The 21718-nt window shown below is 35.9% G+C and overlaps 1 protein-coding gene across 4 annotated transcripts in view; it reads right to left on the reverse strand.

Moving 5' to 3' along the window:
* The window catches only part of ATP13A3 (ATPase 13A3), a 54063-nt gene extending 33927 nt beyond the window's left edge, over positions 1–20136 (reverse strand). For 2 of the 4 annotated variants that reach the window (XM_065876917.1, XM_065876915.1), the window contains exons 1-14: positions 20086–20136; positions 19474–19647; positions 18645–18827; positions 18279–18349; positions 16250–16330; positions 15026–15095; positions 12916–13050; positions 12363–12435; positions 9893–10024; positions 8222–8401; positions 7919–8076; positions 7011–7199; positions 5351–5412; positions 1697–1847 (exon numbers count right to left, since the gene is read on the reverse strand). In XM_065876917.1, the coding sequence (XP_065732989.1) occupies positions 1697–1847; positions 5351–5412; positions 7011–7199; positions 7919–8076; positions 8222–8401; positions 9893–10024; positions 12363–12435; positions 12916–13050; positions 15026–15095; positions 16250–16330; positions 18279–18349; positions 18645–18827; positions 19474–19647; positions 20086–20136 (1710 nt within the window). The remainder of the gene's footprint in view (positions 1–1696; positions 1848–5350; positions 5413–7010; positions 7200–7918; positions 8077–8221; positions 8402–9892; positions 10025–12362; positions 12436–12915; positions 13051–15025; positions 15096–16249; positions 16331–18278; positions 18350–18644; positions 18828–19473; positions 19648–20085) is intronic. The other 2 variants (XR_010655844.1, XM_065876916.1) reach the window with 2 other exon arrangements.
* Between the last annotated feature and the right edge of the window lie 1582 nt (positions 20137–21718).

Raw genomic sequence — 21718 nt, forward strand, 5'->3', positions numbered from 1 at the left:
TTATAAATGAAGTGGGTCTCCTTTAAGGAATTAAATTTAATGAGTATTTATTGTGGGCTTTCAGAAAGTGGCAGAGTACTTCTTCATTCATCTCCCTCCCTTTCAAAATACTAACAAAACACACAAAAAGAAATAACCCTGTAAAAGTAAACAGAAAGCAAAGCAAGGAGACTGAAACATATTGATGGATATAGCAATGAAGGAAATAGTAGCCCAGAATAAACACAAAAGGACATACAGTAGAGGTGGGAACATTTCTTATCAGCCAGAATAGCTGAGCAAAGCAAAAAGAAACAAAAAAACCCCAGGAGTCATGCTCTACAGATACGAACTACCTACCTGAGAGGAGGAAGGGCTGCTAATATGAGGGGCAGCATTCCAGAGTACTGCGTGTGCAAGCATTGGGGGAGTGGGCGGGGAAAGCAACCTAAAGACTACTTCTGCTCCCCTGAAACTGAAGAATGCCTGCTGAAGGGGCCCCACCCTCAGTACACAACAGGCTCCCCCAATCAGCCTTCCCATTCAGGGAAGACACTTCTCAGGCAAACAGACCAACATACATATGAACAAGGATGAAACCTTGTTGCAGCTACCCAGAACTATCAAATCAGACCTTCATTCTTAAATATAAAAGTACCATCAAGATGCATAATGAAAACCAAAAGCATGAAGGAGATGTCAATGACACCTCAATTTTTTCTAAAAGCATAAAGGAGAAGATTAATATAGGAAGCAGGGGAAGAAAACCTGACCCAGAGAAAATTAAAAATTCAGAAGCAAGAAAGGAACTTTAAAAACAAACTATTATTACATCTATAAAAGAAGAACAGAGAAAACAAACCAGAGAACACAAGCGAGCACTCAGAAATTAAAATAATCAAGGACAAAACAAACAAAGAAGTGAACAGACAGAAACCTCTGCGCATGCGTGTGTGTGTAAGGACACAGGAAGTAGTACATGGATGGGGACAAAAGAGCACTGAAGACACATGCCCACTCTATACTTCTGCCCTATGCCCAACGAACTGTGTCACTGAGATCTTCTTACTGACTTAGACCTACTGCCTCAAGATACTGATACCTGCTTTCTCTTGTAAACATGAAGCAGGGCCCTGAGCAGGTCATCCTCTATTAAAGGTTGTTTGAATGAGTCAATTTAACTAAAACAGACTTTTTAGACAATTATAAATATCTCTCCAGTGATGTATCTTTAGAAATTACAGGGCTTCCCTGGTGGCGCAGTGGATGGGAATCTGCCTGCCAATGCAGGGGACACGGGTTCTATCCCTGGTCCGGGAAGATCCCACATGCCATGGAGCAACCAAGCCTGTGAGCCACAACTACTGAGCCTGCACTGTGGAGCCTGCGAGCCACAACTACTGAAGCCCACGTGCCTGGAGCCTGTGCTCTGCAACAAGAGAAGCCGCCGCAATGAGAAGCCCACACACCGCAATGAAGAGTGGCCCCCGCTCGCCGCAGCTGGAGAAAGCCCACGCGCAGCAACGAAGACCCAATGCAGCCAAAATAAATAAATTTTTAAAAATAAATAAATTAATTAAAAAAAAGAAATTACATAGTTCCTTTTATGGTACAAGATAGACCACTGTCAAAACAATGTGAAGAAACAATTCTTTGCAAGTTAATTTTTACTATTTTCCTAAAGTTAATTAATTGTACTTTAAAACACTGAACTTACCCATCCAATGGCTTCAAACATCTTCAAATCAAGTGGATCGCCAGAAAGCACTCCTTCAATTTTTGTAAGTGAATGACAAGTAGCCATACAAGCGACAAACTGAGACTTTACCAACATCTCATTGCAAACCTTTTCTTCTGGCAAAAGAAAACTATGTAGAAAATTCACTGAATTAGATTCATAAATCCCAAGACTGAAGACAATAGTCTAACAGGACTTTTCAGGTTTTATTATTTTAAAAAGTAGAAATAAAATGTTTGCATTTATGCATGTATTAATTTTCACTATAGATTTTGACATTCAAAAACATTTTCTTCCATGAAAATTATTATACATGACTAAAACACACTATTACCTTAGATTCTGAATAACTAGACCAGACATTAACAGTATAGAAAATGCTACATACTAAACAATAATTAAAACTCCTGCCTATGGACACATGGCAAATTAGAACACATAAAAACTCTCTTGTAAAAACATAAAATGAATGTGTAATGCATTACCTTTCAAATGCAAAACTGGGCTCATAAGAAAGAAAAGGAAAATTTCAAGTGCCAGAAACAGGGAAAGGAAAACCAGAGGGGTGTGACCTTAAACAGATGCTGTGACTGCCTGGGGGAGAAGGAAGAGGGAGGAGAGCCATCTCAGTACCCTTAAGGCCTTGGGTTTTAATAACCACACGGGGAACAGGAGACAAAGTTGTGGCCACATACAAAGTGGGGAGTTGGAACGGAGAGAATCCCTCTCACCTAAGACAGCCAGTGCTCTTGAAGAGCTACACCCTTGGAAAAAGAGTATACTAGAAAAAATTTACCCACAGACAAAGGCATAACTAAGAATAAGCTTACCTCTTTTCCCCCACCCAAAGTTCAAGAAAACAGTTAATATCTATATAACATATTTACTATGCATTAGGCACTGTTCCAAGAACTTTAAATTTATTTGACTCCTCTCATCCTTATACCACAGGAAGGTGTTTTATTATCTCCATTTTACAGATGAGAAAACCGAAGCAGAGTGCTTAAGTAACTTGCCAAGTCACAGCATATAAGTGGCAAAGCAAGGATTCAAACACAAGAGGTCTGGTGTCAGGACCTAAACTCTAAACCATTACGCTACTCAGGATGGCATTTGGGCTTGAATGTATGTTACTGCCTGGCCTAGAAATCCCCAAGTTATGAAAGTAACATTACAGCTTGTCTGGCACCACTGACACTACTTTTGGCCAAAGTCTAAACTCTCTAGAGAGGAGCTCCCACAACACAGCCACAAAGGAGACTCACAGAAAAATCCTGCTAAGGATGAGTCCATAATTTAAAAATGAACCAGGAAACAATTCTCACGACTCAACAGACAGAATTAGAATCCCATAAACTTGAGATAATAGAATGGCAATCTGAAAGAATGCAAAGAAGGCATTTTAAAATTACAGACTTAGAAAAAGAACAAGACACCATGGCGGGGAAAAGGGGAGAGGCAGATTTGGAAAGAACCAAATGAAATTTCTTGTCCAGGGTATGGTTAGGATTCCCAGATGGAGAGAAAACAAAGAATGGGGGAAAAGCCATAATGGAACAGAAAAAGGCTGCAAATTTTCCAGAATTTAGGAAAAGCATGAATCTTTAGAATCAAGAAGCAAAATGAGTACCGCACAAAGAAAAAGATCATGGTAAAACTGCAGAAATCAAGCATAAAGAAGTATTTTTTTAAACAAAGTAGAAAAAAAATTACTAAAGAAGACTAAGACTTCTCAGTAGCAATAACAAAAGTAGTTAGGAGAAATGGAATAACACCTCCAAGGTGCTGAAGGAACACAGCTGTCAACCTAGGAATCTATACCGTTACATCATCATTCACGAGAGAGAACGAAAAAAGAACTACTAATGAATGTAGTTACGGAAGATGGCAATTTAATCCAGAGGAATGGGATACAAGAAGCAATGGTTAGCAAAGGTATCCGTAAACCTAGGTAAATCCTTGCATGCAGACTGTATAAAACCAAAATCATAATCATAAAATGTTATGCAACAAATACATATAAAAAGGGAGGTGAAAGTAAAAGTAGTGTACAGTGCATGGGTTTTGGGGGGTTTAGAAACTAATAAAGACACCCATGGACTTTAGACTCTAAATATGAATATTAATAACTTAAGGACAAGTAGTAAAAGATTAGGACGTATAAATTCTGAGAAAATGAGAGAAATATGAGAAAATGTGTTTGGGAATTGGGGTGAGGGATGGCAGAAATAATTTCAAATATATCTGAAATCACAATAAATGTGAACACGATGGCAATAAATGTGAACGTAAAGACTGAAAAGTAAAGAGATAGAAAAAAAGATATAGGAGGCAAACATCAGGCAAGAGCAAGCTGGTGTAAAACTATACAAATATTAGATGAAACAGAATTTAAGGCAAGATGCATCACTAGGGATAAGTAAGGTCACAATGTGACACGCTATTTACCAAGAAGATGTGAGAGCTCTGACATGACATGAACCAAACAATAGTCTCTCAGACTGTATAAACCAAAATCCCACAGACTTTTGAGAGAGAAAAAATAAAAAGTGGCATAGACACAGCTATAGTAGTAAAACTTTTAAGCATCAAAGACAGCAAAAACAAAGTAAAAAGATGAAATAGAGACTGGTGAAATATTTTTAATGTATAGTACTGAAAAAGATGATCACCCAGAAAATACAAAGGACTTCTACCAAGTGAATAAGATAAAGACAAACAACACCATTAAAAAAATTAGGATATAAACTGACAATACAGAGAATGCTAAATGACCCTCCTTCCAAAAATGTGAAAATACGCTCAAACTCCAAACAAAGAAACTCTGAACAAAGCCACAATGAAATACCATTTCATATCTATCCATTTGGGAAAATCAGAAGTCTGACAATGGCAAGTTTTGCAAGGATATGGAGCAGCAGGGTCTCTCACCCACTGAGGGAGAGAATGTAGGTTCGCACCATCACTTAGAGAGCAAGCAGACGGTACCTACTAGAGCTGTGGCCATGCATGGGCGGTATGACTCAGCAGTGAAACTTTTAAGAAGCTGGTTTACTGAAACTCAACCACATGCTCACAGAAGTTGTGTGCCTAAGAATTTTAATTGCGACACTGTTTGTGAAAGTGGAAGGAAAAAGGGAGAAAAAATGAAACTGTCCCTTGGCTGAAGAACAAATATTATGGTTTAATCACATAACAGCATACTAAACAGCAGTTAAGATTAATAAATTGGATCTATACATATCAACATGGATGAATCTTGAAAACAATGTTATGAGGCAAAAAAGCAGCAAAACACATACAGTACATAACAGTTGTGTATATTTATTTATAAACAGATCTTGTTTATGGGTAGATATATATGAAGTAAAAATATAAAAACATGCAAAGATAACAATACAACTTCAAAATGGTGGTAGGGATAGAAAAAGGGATAGGTTAAGACTTTAGCAATATCTGTAATGTTTTAAATCTTTTAGGAGATCTGAAGCAAATATGGCAAAATGTCAACTGTATAATCTTAGTGGTGGGTACATAGCTATAATATTACTTTCTATATGTTTGAATGTTTCATATATTAAAATATTTATTAAAATTAACTAAAATAAATGATCAAGTCTAGCTAATAATTACCGTGTATTTTCCACTCGTTGAATCCCCCAAAGATCTAAACCATCTTCAGTAAGAGTTCCAGTCTTAAAAAAAAAAAAAAAAAAAAAGCACACATTTACAAAATCATGAAAAGCTATGCTCCATCTACATAATGGAGTATAATACAGCTATAAGATGGGGAGGAAGATAAGTAAGATCTCTGTGCGTGTACTAATAGAGTAACTTGCAGGACAAAAAGTGAGGAAAAGTGTGCAGAACACTCCCTATGGTGTGGTTCCTCTTTGTGGGTGGGGCGGGGTAGGGGGAGATATGTGTAGAATAGTATACTTATGTACTTATAGTATTAAATGGTGGAACAATGCACCAATCGACCTATCAATCAATGAAGGATGCCAACACAAGATGGGGAGATTAGGGCATAGGGAGCCAAAAAAGGGAAGAGGAACAAGTTAAATGACATCAAGAGGTGCAATAAGGCAAATACAGGATATAAATAACCTGGTTTCCTCAATAAGATGACTGGGAAAGAGAGGCAAGAAAAGCAATGGTCACAGATTAATTATAACTAATGAAATCCTTATTTGGATTCTGACTGAAAACACACACTGTAAAAATTTGAGATATTTTTGAGAAAGGCAGAGCAACCTGAATATGAATTGGATATTAGGTAATACTAAGGAACTGTTAATTTTGTTAAGTGTAGTAAGCAGTGATAATGGTACTGTGGTAAGTTCTGTTAAAACATTATCTTTTAGAGCTATATACCGAAGTATACGGATGAAATAACATAATGTCTGATGCTGCCACCTTCAAAATGAGGGGATAGTGAAATAAGACTGACAAAATGTTGGTAACTGTTTAAGTTGGATAATGGGCAAACGAGGATTTATTATACTTTCATCTTTTTCTCCACTTTTGTGTCTGCTTAAAAATTTTAAAAACATTTCCAAAAAAGATTAAGCAAAATTTTAAGTAAAATTTTCTGAACAGATTCATATAAAACACAGTCATGGGATATGACTTTATTTTTCTCTTAATAAAATACATCTCATATTTTTTTCTTTAATAATGAAGATGCACAAAAATCAAATTCTTATCATGTTAGTCACCCAGAAGAGACAGATGGAAAGTTTTCTGACCAAGGTTTAATTCTCTAAACTTTTAGGAAAACTAATTTCAGGTGAGGAAAGAAGAACCCTTTGTAAGAGGCAAGGTATATTTCACACAGGTACAAAATTTGTCATTTTCACATAAAATCATATAATCAGTGTCTTTCATAATTTTGTAACACATTCAATGAAATCATAGAGCAAACACTAAATGTATATACTTTACAGCAATAACATTCCAGTACCTATATCTGTATAGAGCCTATTCTGTTAAAAAGATGAAAGAGCGGATAAATTTTACTCCTACTACTATAAGGCATAATTCTGGATATGAATGGTAGATTTGGGCAAATAAGCAATATCCAAAGTATTAAAAATTGAAAAATAATGAGAAGAAATAATACAAAAATGATGCATGTGCCAAATAAGTTAAAAGAGAAAAATGAGAAGAACATTTCTTTTAAAACGTGTGCAAATTAGTTGATAAAGAATACAGAAACCATTAATCTAAATACTTTAGACTTACAAAGCTACAAAGTGACCTTTGACAATGATTATGACATTGAACCAACCTTGTCAAAGCAAACAAGATTCAGTTGTCCACAGATGTTTATCCTTTGGGGACTGATACAGAAAATGCCCACTTTTTTCAGTCTTCTTTGGGCATACACAATGCCAGCAGTCATTGCGGCAGGAAGTGCAGGTGGCACAGTAATTGTAATGATATCAAGAGACTCGATAATTATATCCCCAACTTCTACCTACAGTTAACATAAAAATAAACGTCAGACCCCCAATATTAAATATTTATTAACCCAATGGGGGTGTTTCTTTAGTGAAAAGTCTATAAACCATTTTTAATCTTATATATAAGTGTGTATGTATATTCATGTATTAACTATAATTTTTTTCCCTTTAGACATTCTGCAAAATGGAAAGCTCAATGAATTGTCAGTGGACTGTGGGAATGAACTATTTTTAAAGCTAATTCTTACTTTAATAGCCCCATATACTTCATACACTACATACTTCAAAGTCAACAAATATTATCAGATATTGACTCTTACTACTATGCTAGTCTCTATAGGGGATAGAAAAAAGAAATTTGACAAGGTCCCTTAGAAATACCTTCAATTCAGTAATCACAAATAATTTTAAGGCTGTATATACCAGAGGTTAAAAAAGAAAAAATAAAGCTTTTGGTGAGTAGGGGATCACTCCTCCCTTTTTTAAAGTAACTAGAGAGCAAATAAAAGATCATCTAAACCAGAGCTGATCAAAACTTTCTGCTTTGACGGTGATGTTCTAGATCTGTACCTTCTAACATAATAGCTACAAGTCTCATATGGCTTTTTTTAAGTTAAATTAATTTAAATTAAAATTTTAATTTTTTAGTCTCACTAGCTACATTTCAAATCTTCAAGAGCCACACGTGAATCAAACTAAGAATCAAACTCTATTAAGGGTCCCATGTACATACCTCATTTAAAATGCTATTGATAATAGTGTAGATAAACCCAATGCCAGCCACCGCCACAAGACACAGTAGAAATAAGTAGGCATCTCTGTAGAGTTTAAAATCAGTTGGTTTGGGATACAATATGGAGCGGACAAGCTGTCCTTTGGAAGTACTAAATCCTTTCAAAAAAATTAAAGAAGAAAATGATTATATAGTATTTTTATAAGAAAATGAGAATTATCTCTCAAAACAGAATCTCTTATTAAGCATTCGATAGGCTTCAAATATGCTAAACCATGCAAGACAAGATTAAATATTTTCTACCTGTTCTAACTACTATGGCTTTGACAAGCTCTCCAGTGTAGAAACGAGTTTGAATAACAGTTGTCCCACAAAACAAAGTGTGTCGTCTATGTGTTTCTGGACTATATAATTCATCTCCCATTCCTTTTACGTCCACTGAAGGATTTGGCAAATTAGTCTTTGTCACTGGAACACTCTCTCCTTTAAAAAAAATAAATCCATAAGTTAAAGCATAGAAATCAGTATCAAACACACAAATCTTGAGTTGTTAAATATCCTAAATGTTACCATACTGTTGACAACAGTTATTAACAGTTCTCACATGTGAATAACATAGCTTAATCAATTAGCTTTTGGTCTAACAATTTCCTTTCCCAGAAATATCAGATTTTGTCTTCCACAATAATTCCTGAAAGTGATCTGTGACTCAAAGGTTATCAGTTGGAAATAACTGTGCCAAGTTTCAAATAAGAAGACGAGGTTGCTACCGTCGCCTCAGCACCTGTTCTGGTATCCCTGAGAACTAACCTAGGAAGCACTCTGCAACCCCAAGCACACACAACATGTGAAGATCCACTCCTAATCCCACCCACTCCCCGACCACAAGCGCGTGCGCACGCACACACACACACACGAGTAAGAAGAGAACAAGCATCCGAGCAAGGCAGAGGAGTATGGTAATTCTCTAACAGTAAAAAAGAGCCAAATTCTTTTAACATTAAAATGTAGTGCTCTGTATCATTCACACTTCTTATGTCAAAGGTGACAGGTGTGTGGGGATATTTATGTGTATGAGTGTGTTTTATGACTCTTAACAGTTCAAAAATGTATTATATAGGAATCACTTTCTTGCCAGGTTGACTATGACAATTAAAAAATAGTCATGGGGCTTCCCTGGTGGCGCAGTGGTTGAGAGTCCGCCTGCTGATGCAGGGGACACAGGTTCGTGCCCCAGTCCGGGAAGATCCCACATGCCGCAGAGCGGCTGGGCCCGTGAGCCATGGCCGCTGAGCCTGCGCGTCCGGAGCCTGTGCTCCGCAACGGTAGAGGCCACAACAGGGAGACGCCCGCGTACCGCCAAAAAAAAAAAAAAAGTCATGATAAAAAGATACATACACATAGCTGATTCACTGTTATGCAGCAACTAACCCAACAATGTAAAGCAATTATACTCCAATAAAGATGTTAAAAAAATGTTCAAAGAAAAAAAAATTTTTAATTAAATTAAATTAAATTAAAAAAAATAAAGATATAAAGCTCTACCTCCAGATTGTGAGTTTCCAAAGGGAAGCTATTTTAAAGTCTATTTCTCCCCAATTTAATAAAAATATCAACTCTCCTAATCCCACTTTTTGCACATCAAAGTGAGAAGTAAATATGCTGTGGGCAAAGGATTTCTTTCCTCTTCCCTTACTATAAAGCATTTCCTCATGTCAAAAGAATGGACAGAAGAAGGACGAGATATCGTGAACAACAGCATTGTGCTTTAGTATCACAGCTGAGTATAAGGCAGAATTTGGTTCCCTCAAAATAAAAGAAAATCTTTTCACAAATATCTATCACATTCATGACATTCATGAGTAAAGGACACAAACAGCACAGTTAATAGTGACATAGCTTAATCAACAACTACTTAATCCTAGTATCATTATAAACAACTCATCTGGATTTTACTCATTTAATTTAGTTTACCTGTTAACATGCTTTCATTTACAATACAAGTCCCATTAATAAGTACTGCATCACAAGGCATGACTGTCCCATTTAACGGAATGACCATGACATCTCCTGGCACAAGATCTGTAGAAAAGATCTCTTCGATTTCTGAATTTAAAGAAAGAAAAGTCTGAAAAGAATATTCTTTAACTTGGAATAAGAATACAGCAAACAAAAGATCTATCCAAAGGTCACCTGATCTCAAAAATACATTAAAAATATAATGGAGTTAAATAGAAAAATCCCAATAGATGAAGAGTTTTGATAAATAAGATTATTATTCCTTAAGCTAACAAAGCATGGTGTCTAAATGTGTCAGCTAGTTTGTCCCTGGATAGGACGCCAACTGCACAGAGTTGATGCCAAGTCCCCTCTAAGCTAACAGGTAGGTGGGCTTCAACACTCATTACAATGGTGGATGCTCAATCTTAGCTATCAGCCCTATGAGTAAACAGATGATGAATCCACACAGGAGACCCCCTGCAACAGGTAAATAAACTCAGATTTCTGTAATCCCTTGGAAACAGATAAAAGCATTGAAATTTTAGCACTTTCTTTTTTAACAGCATTCTTTTTCTTGTTGCTACTATTTATAATCCATAATGTCTCATTGTTTTCTCAATATTCCTAAAATAGTCCCAAAATATCTTAGACATTTTAAATCAATTTATAATATAAATTAAACTGTGTCATACCTAGTTCATTATTTCCTTAGAAATTTATGTATTATATTCAAGTTAGTTAAACATTTCTTTAATGATCTTCCCAAGTAAAAGGTGGCCTTATATTTGGGCATTCTCTCTCTCTTCCCCTACCCCTAGATTTTATTAAACTATGCTTAGAAGAGACTTACACTAGTTTCTAAGCAAAGATGGGTGAGGAGAAAACTACTGTTTGTGATGTCAGTCTGCAGGACAAATACTCTTCCCTTTCTAAAAAAAGGTAGAAGTAGTTTACTAAGCTATGAGGAAACAACTTTTAAAGAATTCTGATGCTATTTTGCATGTAGTAAGTATAATAATCTTCATTTCTTAATAAGATCCCTTATTTTAAAAACGTGACTCAATGCCTTAATGCCACGTGAAATTCTAACCCTCTTAGGTGCACTGAGAAACTAAATATCAATGATCTGTTGGACTATACAAAGGGGATAAGGAAGCTAAACACTGAGCAGTGCATCTGTCCCAGCATCCTCAGGATCTTCGGCAGCGGCAGAGTGCAGAGAGTAGGAGCACCAATAAGCTACACATCTAAGACTGCAGCTAGGGAGGCAGAAACTATCAGCTGGTACTCTAGCAAGTGACCAGGAAGCGCAAGGAAGAAAGCAACCTGCCAGGCCAACTTGGGTTTACACCTGGATGTAGTATACTGAGCCAAGAGAATGCAGACTGATTTGGTTTTCCTGATCAATCAAAGCGGCTACTGTCTCCAAGGCCCATGATGCTGTGCTGCCTCCCCTTTATCTCCTTTACTTCTTCAATTATCTCACCAAACTAACGTGTCCAAAACATTATCCTTCCCTACAATCCTGCTTCTCCTCCAGTGTTCCCTATTTAATTAAATGACACCAACGTCCATGCCCCCAGCCTGACACCACTGTATCACCTTGCATCCAATGAATCATCAAATCTTCTTCAACGCCCGCATTTAAGTATCTCTCAAACCCATCTCACCACTCTCCATCTCCACAACCCTCACCCTGATTCATTTCATGCATTTAATATTAATCCCCTCTAAATAAGTTCGAACATGGCAGCCAGAATGATTTTTTCAAATAGGCAAATATGATCATATCACTCTCCTACTTAAAACTCTTCAATGGCTTTCCACTGCCTTTTGGGAGAGTCCAAATCCCTTAACAAGCCTTAAAAGGCTGTCCACTATCTAGTTGCTGCCTCTGCCACACTGAATTTCTTTCAGTTATTACAATGACAAAACTCTCTAATACCCAGGCCTCTGGGCACTTAGAACCCTCCTCTATCCCTCTCTCACCCCCACCTTACCACTTTCTCACCTACTTTTTATCTGTCTAATTCAATCACTTAAGAATACTTTTTCAAAGAAGGCATCCCTGACACCTACAGTAAATGAGCTCTAATATCTAACCCTGACTTCTCCCTATCATAGCATTTATCACACTTTACTGTTTCTGTTTATCATGTCTTTCCAACTAGACTGAAGTTCAATGATGGCAAGGACTATGTCCATCCACTGTATCCCAAGAGCCTAGTATAGTATGTGTCACATTATAGAAAAAGAAAAATACAATTTCACATAAATAAAAGAATTTGATACAGAAATATGAGTACAAATCCAAACACACATTTTTATTTCTTATGGAAATAAGTGCATATGTATAATATATTGGGCTTGCTTCACACATTAGGGCTTAGTGGAAATCTTCTTAAATTTACTTTTCCAAGAGTAAACTGAAATACTTACTTACCTTCATTTACTCTGCAAACTGAAACTCTCACAGTACTGTGAGCTGCCACCATGTCATGCAACATAATATATTGCTGAATCAGGGAAAAAAATTTTAACTCGTTAATATAAACTAACTCTTCAAGCTATTAGAAAGCAAGGGTAATATAAAATAAGGTAAGCTAAAATAATAAATTCATATCACTCTGCCTTTGAAAAGGTCAAGACCAAAAGATTCAAAGATCGTTCAATAATTTAGCTCAAAACATTAGACAAAATAAGAGCACTTTAATGAGACAGCCCTGAAAACAGCAGAATCAGCCCTCCAGTAGTCCAGTCTTAGATAAGCAACTATAGATCCTACAGCCTCAAAGCAGTTAAGTGATACGTTGACTCTTAAAAAGCAGCTGCCTTCCCCCACCTCAAAAAAGAGGGAAAGGGAACACATATTCACGTAACTAAAAGAATAACTGTATGGAGTACTTACGTTATACCAAGTATCATTCTACACACCTTACGTGTTATTATTACAAAATACAAACACATTTGTGAAACCCATAATAAATTGGACTTACCTTTCTAATGGCATATAGGGAGCTTATAATTGATACTACAGACATAATCACAATGGCTATAGCATAGTAATAGTATTCATCTGTGCTCCACAGTATAACACTGAACAGCTGGAAAATGTAAAATGGGTTGAGAACCTAAAAAACAAGATTTTTAAGTCAAACTGAATGAGATATTTATAAGCACACAGATTTAAGAAATAACCAACAGGATACTTACAGGATAAGCTCTGTAGTATCCTACGGTAACAAGTAACTACCCAAAGAGCAGGGCAGGATGTTACTTTTTTTTTTTTTTTACCATCAAACTACTAGAGTTTGACTAAATAAGCTTAATTTATTTGCATCCATTTAGGTTCATACCAAACCCAAACACAGATTCAGCTAGAAACAGCTAACACGTGTGAATTTAGCTGTTCTTCATTCTGCTTTAGCAATAAAATACATTTACTTTCAATAATTACTGTGCTGCTAAAGGATACAAAAACTTTTAACCAACTGGAACAAACGTTTACTTATTATGTCAAAGGTTCACTGGAGTCCAAAGAGAAGACAAACATGAAATAAGTTACACTGTTTTGCTTTCTCTAAGGAAATAATTAAGTATTAAAATCTGAATTAAACAAAAAAGATAAGGAGTCCTGGCAATGGACTTTGTTTACCCAAATTTTATAGAATTTTACCAATTTCATTAATAACCCCCCAATGTTTTAAAATTGATGCTTCTGTACTTTTTAAAGCACTTTCACATATATAGTCCCATTTTACTTCAATATCAAATGAGATGGGCTTCCCTGGTGGCCCAGTGGCTAAGAATCCGCCTGCCAATGCAGGGGGACACGGGTTCGAGCCCTGGTCCGGGAAGACCCCACATGCCGCGGAGCAACTAAGCCCGTGTGCCACAACTACTCAGCCTGCACTCTAGAGCCCATAAGCCACAACTACTGAAGCCCATGTGTCTAGAGCCCGCGCTCCGCAACAAGAGAATCCATTGCAATGAGAAACCCACACACCGCAATGAAGAGTAGCCCCCGCTCAATGCAACTAAAGAAAGCCCGCGCAGCAATGAAGACCCAAAGCAGCCATAAATAAATAAATTAAATAAATAAATAAATAAAAGTTCCCTTAAAAAAAAAATCAAATGAGATCATTAAAGGATTTCCTACAATTTTACCAATAAAAGAACAGCAGGGAGAAAGGTCTTCTAATGACCAAAGCTAGTTACTGATGAAGTCACATTATAAACCAGTGTTTCTAATTCCTAATCATTATTACACTTTGCTATGCTCTAAAGCAGCATTATATGGCCACTCTCAGGAACCGACAGAAAACAATCTGTACCTTCTACTAAAAGTATTCACTCAATACAGCTAATTCTATACTTTAGCCCCAAACCAGAAAGACTGGAGAGCCCAACTCTCCTTGGCAAAACCACTTACTCCTTCCTTTACATGCCTGCAATCCCTCATTCCCACCGCTTCTACGGCTCTTACAACTGAGGGGTCACCACAGTAACTACTGACATGTATTACTCCTGGGCTAAAGTGCAAGCTCCTCGTTGTTACTCATCATGTCATGTTTTTAATTCCAAACTTCTGGCACAATGCCTAGTTCCTAAGAGTGTACCACCTGAAGAAAACATGATTAATCGTTTTTAAAATTAGAAGGAGGGACTTCCCTGGTCGTCCAGTGGTTAAGATTCCACGCTTCCACTGCAGAGGGCACAGGTTCGATCCCTGGTCAGGGAACTATGATCCCACATGCCACACAGCGCGGCCAAAAAAATTAGCGGGAAAAAAGAAAAGACAGGTGTATACATCTGTAAAATAGGGCAAGGTTTAGATGTGCAACTTCCTGAGAGTAAAAAAACAAAAAAACAAACAAAAAAAAAACTACAGACTTCGAAAAGAAAAAAATTAGACAAAATAAAAAAGTAATCATGCTCCCAAATTACTGATCAATCAGAGGAATATCTTTCTGCCCTTCCAAGTAAAAAAATAAGCAAAGAGAAGTTAGGAAACAAAACACCAAGGATATCATTACTTAAATCCTGGCTCTTTTCAAATGGCAAACCTATTGATCACAAATGTTGAGACAAGTACAATTGTCTTACCTCCTTAATCAGAAGCTTAAAAACTGAAGGCACTTTCACAGCAATTTCATTTACTCCATAAAGCAACTTTCTATAACAGGAAAATACAATAATAATAATATTACATTATATTATATCATAATAACAATTTAGGGAAGGCATTGCATTAGATAAGGCTCAAACCACCGACTGCTCCTTAAATCCAGAACTTAAACGTTCATGTTTCTAAACAGTTGTCTTCTACAATTTAAACTCTCTATCTACAGTATTTAAATCAATGTAGTCCATACTGGATAACTATACTGTTATCACTTTATCTTTTTGTGTGACAAGTACCTCTCCCACTAGTCTATAATAACCATATCAACAAAAGACTTTCTTTTCCACCCATGAACACAATACATCTCAACAATTTTGAATTGCAATTAATTTTTGCAAGCGACTACGTAAGTAAATTTGAGGGGTCCTGTACTATTTTTCTAATAAGAATACTGTACTAAAAATGTTTATTTCAAAACATTATACATTTGGCTTTTTTTAATGCTTAAGTTGCTTAAAACCTTCCACTTAAATTCCTTATAATAGTACTTCCTATATGATACATTAATTCTTGCCTTTTATGAAGTAGAAGCCTGAATGAATAAATTTATATTCCAACCCTTTGAAAGAACATGCTGTAGGAGTACAAGAAAATTTCTAGTGTAGCTGAAAAAGGCATTTATCTCTACGATATGTAATACACTGGTATACTTTTATACTTTAGCAAAGAATAACACTATAAAAAGGATTATGTCTCCCAATTTACAAATTTTCATTGTGGTAAATTTGAGCTCGTGCTTACAATTCCCAACATTTCAGTAAATCTAAGATTTGAATTGTAAGACATTCCATGATTTTATGTACTATCAAGAAAGACAAAAATGCTGTCAAGTAAAGGATGACACTCCACCCACTGTATGACACACCCTCCTTATAGAGATGTTAAAATGCAGGGAAGTGTGCACCTTAGAACTGATGAAATACAGTATATTATCAGGGATATTCACTTCAAAATCAGCTTCAACATTTTTATAATTCTTAAACTGAGAGACAATGCTACCCAAATAAAATATCAATAAGTTGTCATCTACTATAATACTTAAATACCTGTTAATATTACAACTATATGGTAAAAGGGTAGACTATATATACTACTTTATTTAGGAATTATGATAATAGGTCTAACTTTAGTTGGATAAAAATTACCTGTAGGCATGCATCCCCTTTGTCAGTCCTGCACTATGCTTTTCATAAATTGACGTACAAGAAACACCTTCATCCAGTCCCCTAAATAAATCCAAAGTTTTTACTTTAAACAAAGTTTAAAATATCCAAATTTCTCCATGCCTCATTTTTCTATATTCCTGGTTTTAAAGTGTGACTTCCTTACAAATAGAAACCCCTAACAAACACTGAGATATGGATGACAATTTTTAAATCTCCAATTCCTAAGATAAAACAATAATGAGAGGTCTAAGTCTCAAATGTGGCAATTTCTAAATTATCCAACGTGTCACATAATAAGATGGCTCTCAATACTCAAGCTTATGTAACAATATTATTATCCTTTAAGTCTGTGCCAAAGTTGTAAGAGCTAATAATTAATAAAATTAAAGTATGACTAACTCAAGAATTCCAAACTAAAGATGAAAAAGTTTTTACTTTTTATCTAGTTTTCCCTCTTCAATTTTTAAGCTTCACTCTAAGAAGTCCTACTCATTTTTCTTTCTACAAAAGCATCAATCTAAATCCTTCCCTCATCTAATACATACTGAGAAGAGAAGTGCTGAATCTGTATGAGTCACAGGCAATGTCTAAAATCTGTAACAATTAAAACTGGGATTCAATTAGCATATCTACTTTCCACCACAAATGTCTTAATTATGCTTATTTTAATTGAGATGCTATTCAGAAAAACTCTAAAGAGAATATAACACATCATTTAACTCCAATCCTTTTCTACTTTTTTCGGACAGAAAAACCAAGCCCCATGATTAGCTGTTATCACTGGGATAAGTTTAAATTCTACAAGTTGGTATGGTTGGCAAAGGCTACACAGCAAATATGTTTGACTCTTTTTTCGCACTGAGATTGATTACTTCTCCAAAGGTAGCAGGGATCAGGTCCAAGTCAAAATTTTTTTAAAAAACAAAATGACAGTTTATAGGCAGTGTTCTATAAAGAAATCAATGGTTCTTAACTAGGAATGGTCTTCAAAAGTAGGCATGTGGAACTGCCCTGCTCCATTCCAGAATATACCAATTCTTTAGTGTCTGAGGAACAAAATCCAGGCATGAACATTTTAAATGTTCACAAGGTGATTCTTTTTTTATTGCTAATATTAAGAATTCCTTTGCCACTCTCAAGCAACAATACTTAACAAGTGTTTATAATAATCACTTTAACAGCAATAAAAATAGAATCCTAGTTAATTTAGTACTTATATCATTTGAAGCCTCCACAAAAAATAAATTTTAAAGGATTATTCCAATATGTCCTACCCAAGGCTTAACTTGTTTTATGATGTCCCATCTTTATCCACATATTAAAGTGAAATTTATGTTTGTCTATCACTCCATCCCTCAAGTACAAGTGGATGGAACTGTCAGGAAATTGAGAGGTGACAATTCAGATACTCTGACAGGCTAAAAGGTACACTCGAAATTCACTTTGAGGTGAACCCTCAAAAAGAAAAAGAACTGAAAGGCTAAAAGGTATACTCAGGGCTTCCCTGGTGGCACAGAGGTTGAGAGTCCACCTGCCAATGCAGGGGACACGGGTTCGTGCCCTGGTCCAGGAAGATCCCACATGCCACGGAGCGGCTGGGCCCATGAGCCATGGCCGTGGAGCCTGTGTGTCCGGAGCCTGTGCTCCACAACGGGAAAGGCCACAACAGTGAGAGGCCCACGTACCGCAAAAATATAAATAAATAAATAAATAAAGGTATACTCGAAATTCACTTTAGATGAATCCTCAAAAAGAAAAGGACTCAGACTGGATTTTGGGAGCATACTGCTTCTAACTTTTATGTAAGTTTTGCCAAGGTACAAGTTGCAGATAGGATTTATTCTAAAATGGTTAGTAAGTATTCAAATAACACCAAGGAGTTATTAATGAAGTGAATGAAAGTTATGTAACAAAAACCTCTTCAATTTTATGTAACACTAAAATGAATTCTTTTCTAGCTAAAACATTATCAAGATACTCATAATCCAAACAAAAGGAAAGTACGTACTTTAAGAAAACAAAATTGTGAAGGGTATCATTCCAGAAGTATTTTACACTATGGTGGGTGAAATAACGAATCTGTAGAACATACATAAAGGTTACATCAAAAAGCATTATTATCACTTGCTAACAATTAAGTTTACTAACACAAATTTAGCATATAATGTAACAACTATTAAAATTAAAGCAATCACATGTAATCTATTTCTTCTAGTAAATAACTAAACTGTTATATACAGTGATAAATAGGCATTTTATATGCATATAATCTCAAACAAAAAAACTGCAAGTACAAAATTATAGACTATCCGTAATAGTATAAAATGTAACAATTCTGGTTCTTAAAGGAACTTTGAGACTAAGATCACAATACCTGTTGTGACTGAGGCTGTGAATACTTATTCATCTCAAGCCTATTCTCTTCAGCCAGATTTTCAGTTAAGTGAACTGCATGGCCATTCGAAACCTTATTAGCCATAGATTTGGGGCTTGAAAATGGGGGAGTTTCCAGAGAAAGAAAGCGAATTTTTGCACAAAACCACATTCTGAATTCATCCTTAGAACAGAAAGGAATAAGGATAAAGAGTCAATTATGCATATTACATAACCATATATATTTGGTTTCCATTCTTTACACGATATATTATTTACTTATCTCTAATTGAGAAAGTCTCACTTTCCACTCACTAAATGTTAAACCATTTCGAAATATGAAGATGCATAAATTCAAACATGAAGTGCTTTCAACTGCTCACCATTTTATATGTCATACTTCACTGAGAGGATCTCATAAAAGATCATAATTTCTTAATTTATCCAACTATATACTGAGACTAGATATTAAAGCCTCTTATAAAATGCTTCCAATTAGGATTTTAAAACAAATCCTAGGGTGCAACAGCATCGCACAGTAGAAGAGATCTGGGATCCTGTCAAGAGACCTTGAGAGACCAACCACTGATCCAATCTCTCAGTGCATCAAGAACTATAAAAAAGGGTAGATGTGATCATTTTTAAGATTCCTTTAAAGTCTAATCACTGGGATAATAGTCACTTCAAACACAGATGCTTTAGAAATACTAGGATTAGTATTCCTCATTGTATCCTAGCAGTGATGTTCTCTTCGTATTTTATTTTGAATACACACAAAGACATTATTTTACTCCTCAAATAATCAGCTACAAGTAAACACGTGGACTTACAGTAGTCCTCAGCAGCACCACTTCACAGTCTTTAACTGCAGCTCTAATACAGGTTGCCTTTACCCGCCACTCGGGCATCCAATAGAGGAGCAGGAGAAGAAAGCCGCCAGTACACACCACTCCGAGAGAAACTATGGCAAGCTTCCAGCGACACAAATTATAGCCATAAATCTCCTGCATGGACATAGTGATTACACATCAAGTGACATGAGAGGTAAATTTCAAAGTGAGAACCCTATCTTTCCCCTCACATACCACCAACAAAGACTTGAGTTTTATTAAGCTGACTTTAAACATTTTTTATAAATGGAAAATTAGAAATTTTGCATTTGAGATATATTTAAGCATTAGCTAATGTAACTTAAATTATCAAATGAAAAAACATATCTCTTTCCTCTAAGTTTTAACAGTTCACAAGTGAAACAGGAACTATACTGGAACCAGAGGTGTTACATAATCCCAACTCAAAAACACAATCAGAAAGACGACAGCACACTGATTTAGCTGTTGTTTTATTGTATTTTAGTTTAGCAGTTCTTTAAATATACTTTTCTACTTCCCTAGAAATATAAATTCTTCACACTTTATAAGTATATTATAAAAGCTGGCTACCATTTCATCTTCTTGACCCTGGTTGATAGTCTTTCTTTCTTCTTTGTCCATATCTACAGTGGTTGGAAAGGTCTTGTGCTTCAGAACAATTGAAGATAACTGAGGGAAAGAGGAACAAATATTAGAGCATTATCTTGTATCTTGGTAGACTATATCTGATACTAACTTCATACTACCAGATTTCTTGTTCTGATACAAGTTTAACTGATATTTAAGTAGTCATTGAAGTGCTGATTCTCGTGACATTTTCAATGGTGTGCCAGTTCTTGAAACTGCCTGGCTTACTACTATCACAAAACTTGGCATATTTCATTAATTAATTTATACTAGCACTAGCCTTGCTACAAAGCCATTTAAATTCTGAGAGAAACTATTTGTACAGACTCTTCCATTTTCATTCCCCAGACTCATCTACTGAGCTCCTATCACATGTATGGCAATTGCTGGGTTAATCTCTAAGGCAGGTGTACCTCTATTGGAGACCACTCAACTGACTATGTCATTCTGATGCCAAGTCCACTGAGCAATCTTATTGTTCCTGACTACCCATAATGCTTGTGTAGGAAAAAATTCATTGAGCCCACTGACAAAAATCTTTTTCCTGTATTAAAAAACAGATTAAATTCAAATATTAGACATTCAGTCACACATTAAAGAGAGTTGCAAAATGTAAAACAATGCCAGTTTTCTCGTTTTTTTTGCTTCTGGAAAATATATATATTTTTGGAAAATATGTTACTTAACATGTAGTATCATAACTGTTCTATTAAATTAATATTCTTAAAGATCTATAAAAACTAATGTGGCGATAACACATAAACAAAAGCTCCTTAGGGTTCACAACAGTTTTCAAGAATGTAAAAGGGTCTGAGCCCTGAGCCCAAAGAGTTTGAGAGCCACTGCTTTAGACTAGGCTGATCTCTGCAGAACACAGTGGGAATATTACCTCCCTCATTCCAGATGCCATACCTCCACTCATCTATATGGTGTATAGCACAAGTCTGACACATGGTAGGCACTCAAAGAATACTTGCTGAAAGAATGATCTGATAAAGAATTTGTGCTAAGACAGCAATAGCCACATGTAATGTTTACATGATATGAATTAATAGCAAAGTAAAACCAACTGCAGGATTTCAAGTTAATCCCCCCGCCATAAGACTACTGAAATCTCCTGATTTATGTCATCAACAAAATGACCAATAAAAAATATTGATGCCTCCTGAATGGGCAAAATTTCTCTACTTTCTGGTAGCCCTGAAGACAGGGTTAGGGCTAGGTAGAGTCAGGGCTTTCCACAGAAATAAAATGCAAGAGTTTAATTACAAACACACACATACACACACAATATATTGGACTCAGTGCCATCTTGGAAAAGAAGCCTCAGAGATATCTTGTTTCTCAGAGGAAAACAAGACACATTATCATACAAAACCTTTTAGGCAATTTAGTAACAATTTCTTCTCAGTCTAGGGTGCTGTTAGAGCCCTGAAAAGTATAGTACCAGAGTCATCCCACCATTGTAAGACTGTTCCATCAAACCAATACAACTTGAGGCAGCAGTTATTCTCAAGGGCTATACACCTGCTGCTACAGACTTTGGGGGAGAATTAGCAAGTCCAACCTCTTTCCC

Source organism: Phocoena phocoena, chromosome 4 (assembly GCF_963924675.1).
Source record: "Phocoena phocoena chromosome 4, mPhoPho1.1, whole genome shotgun sequence".
Lineage (NCBI taxonomy): Eukaryota > Metazoa > Chordata > Mammalia > Artiodactyla > Phocoenidae > Phocoena > Phocoena phocoena.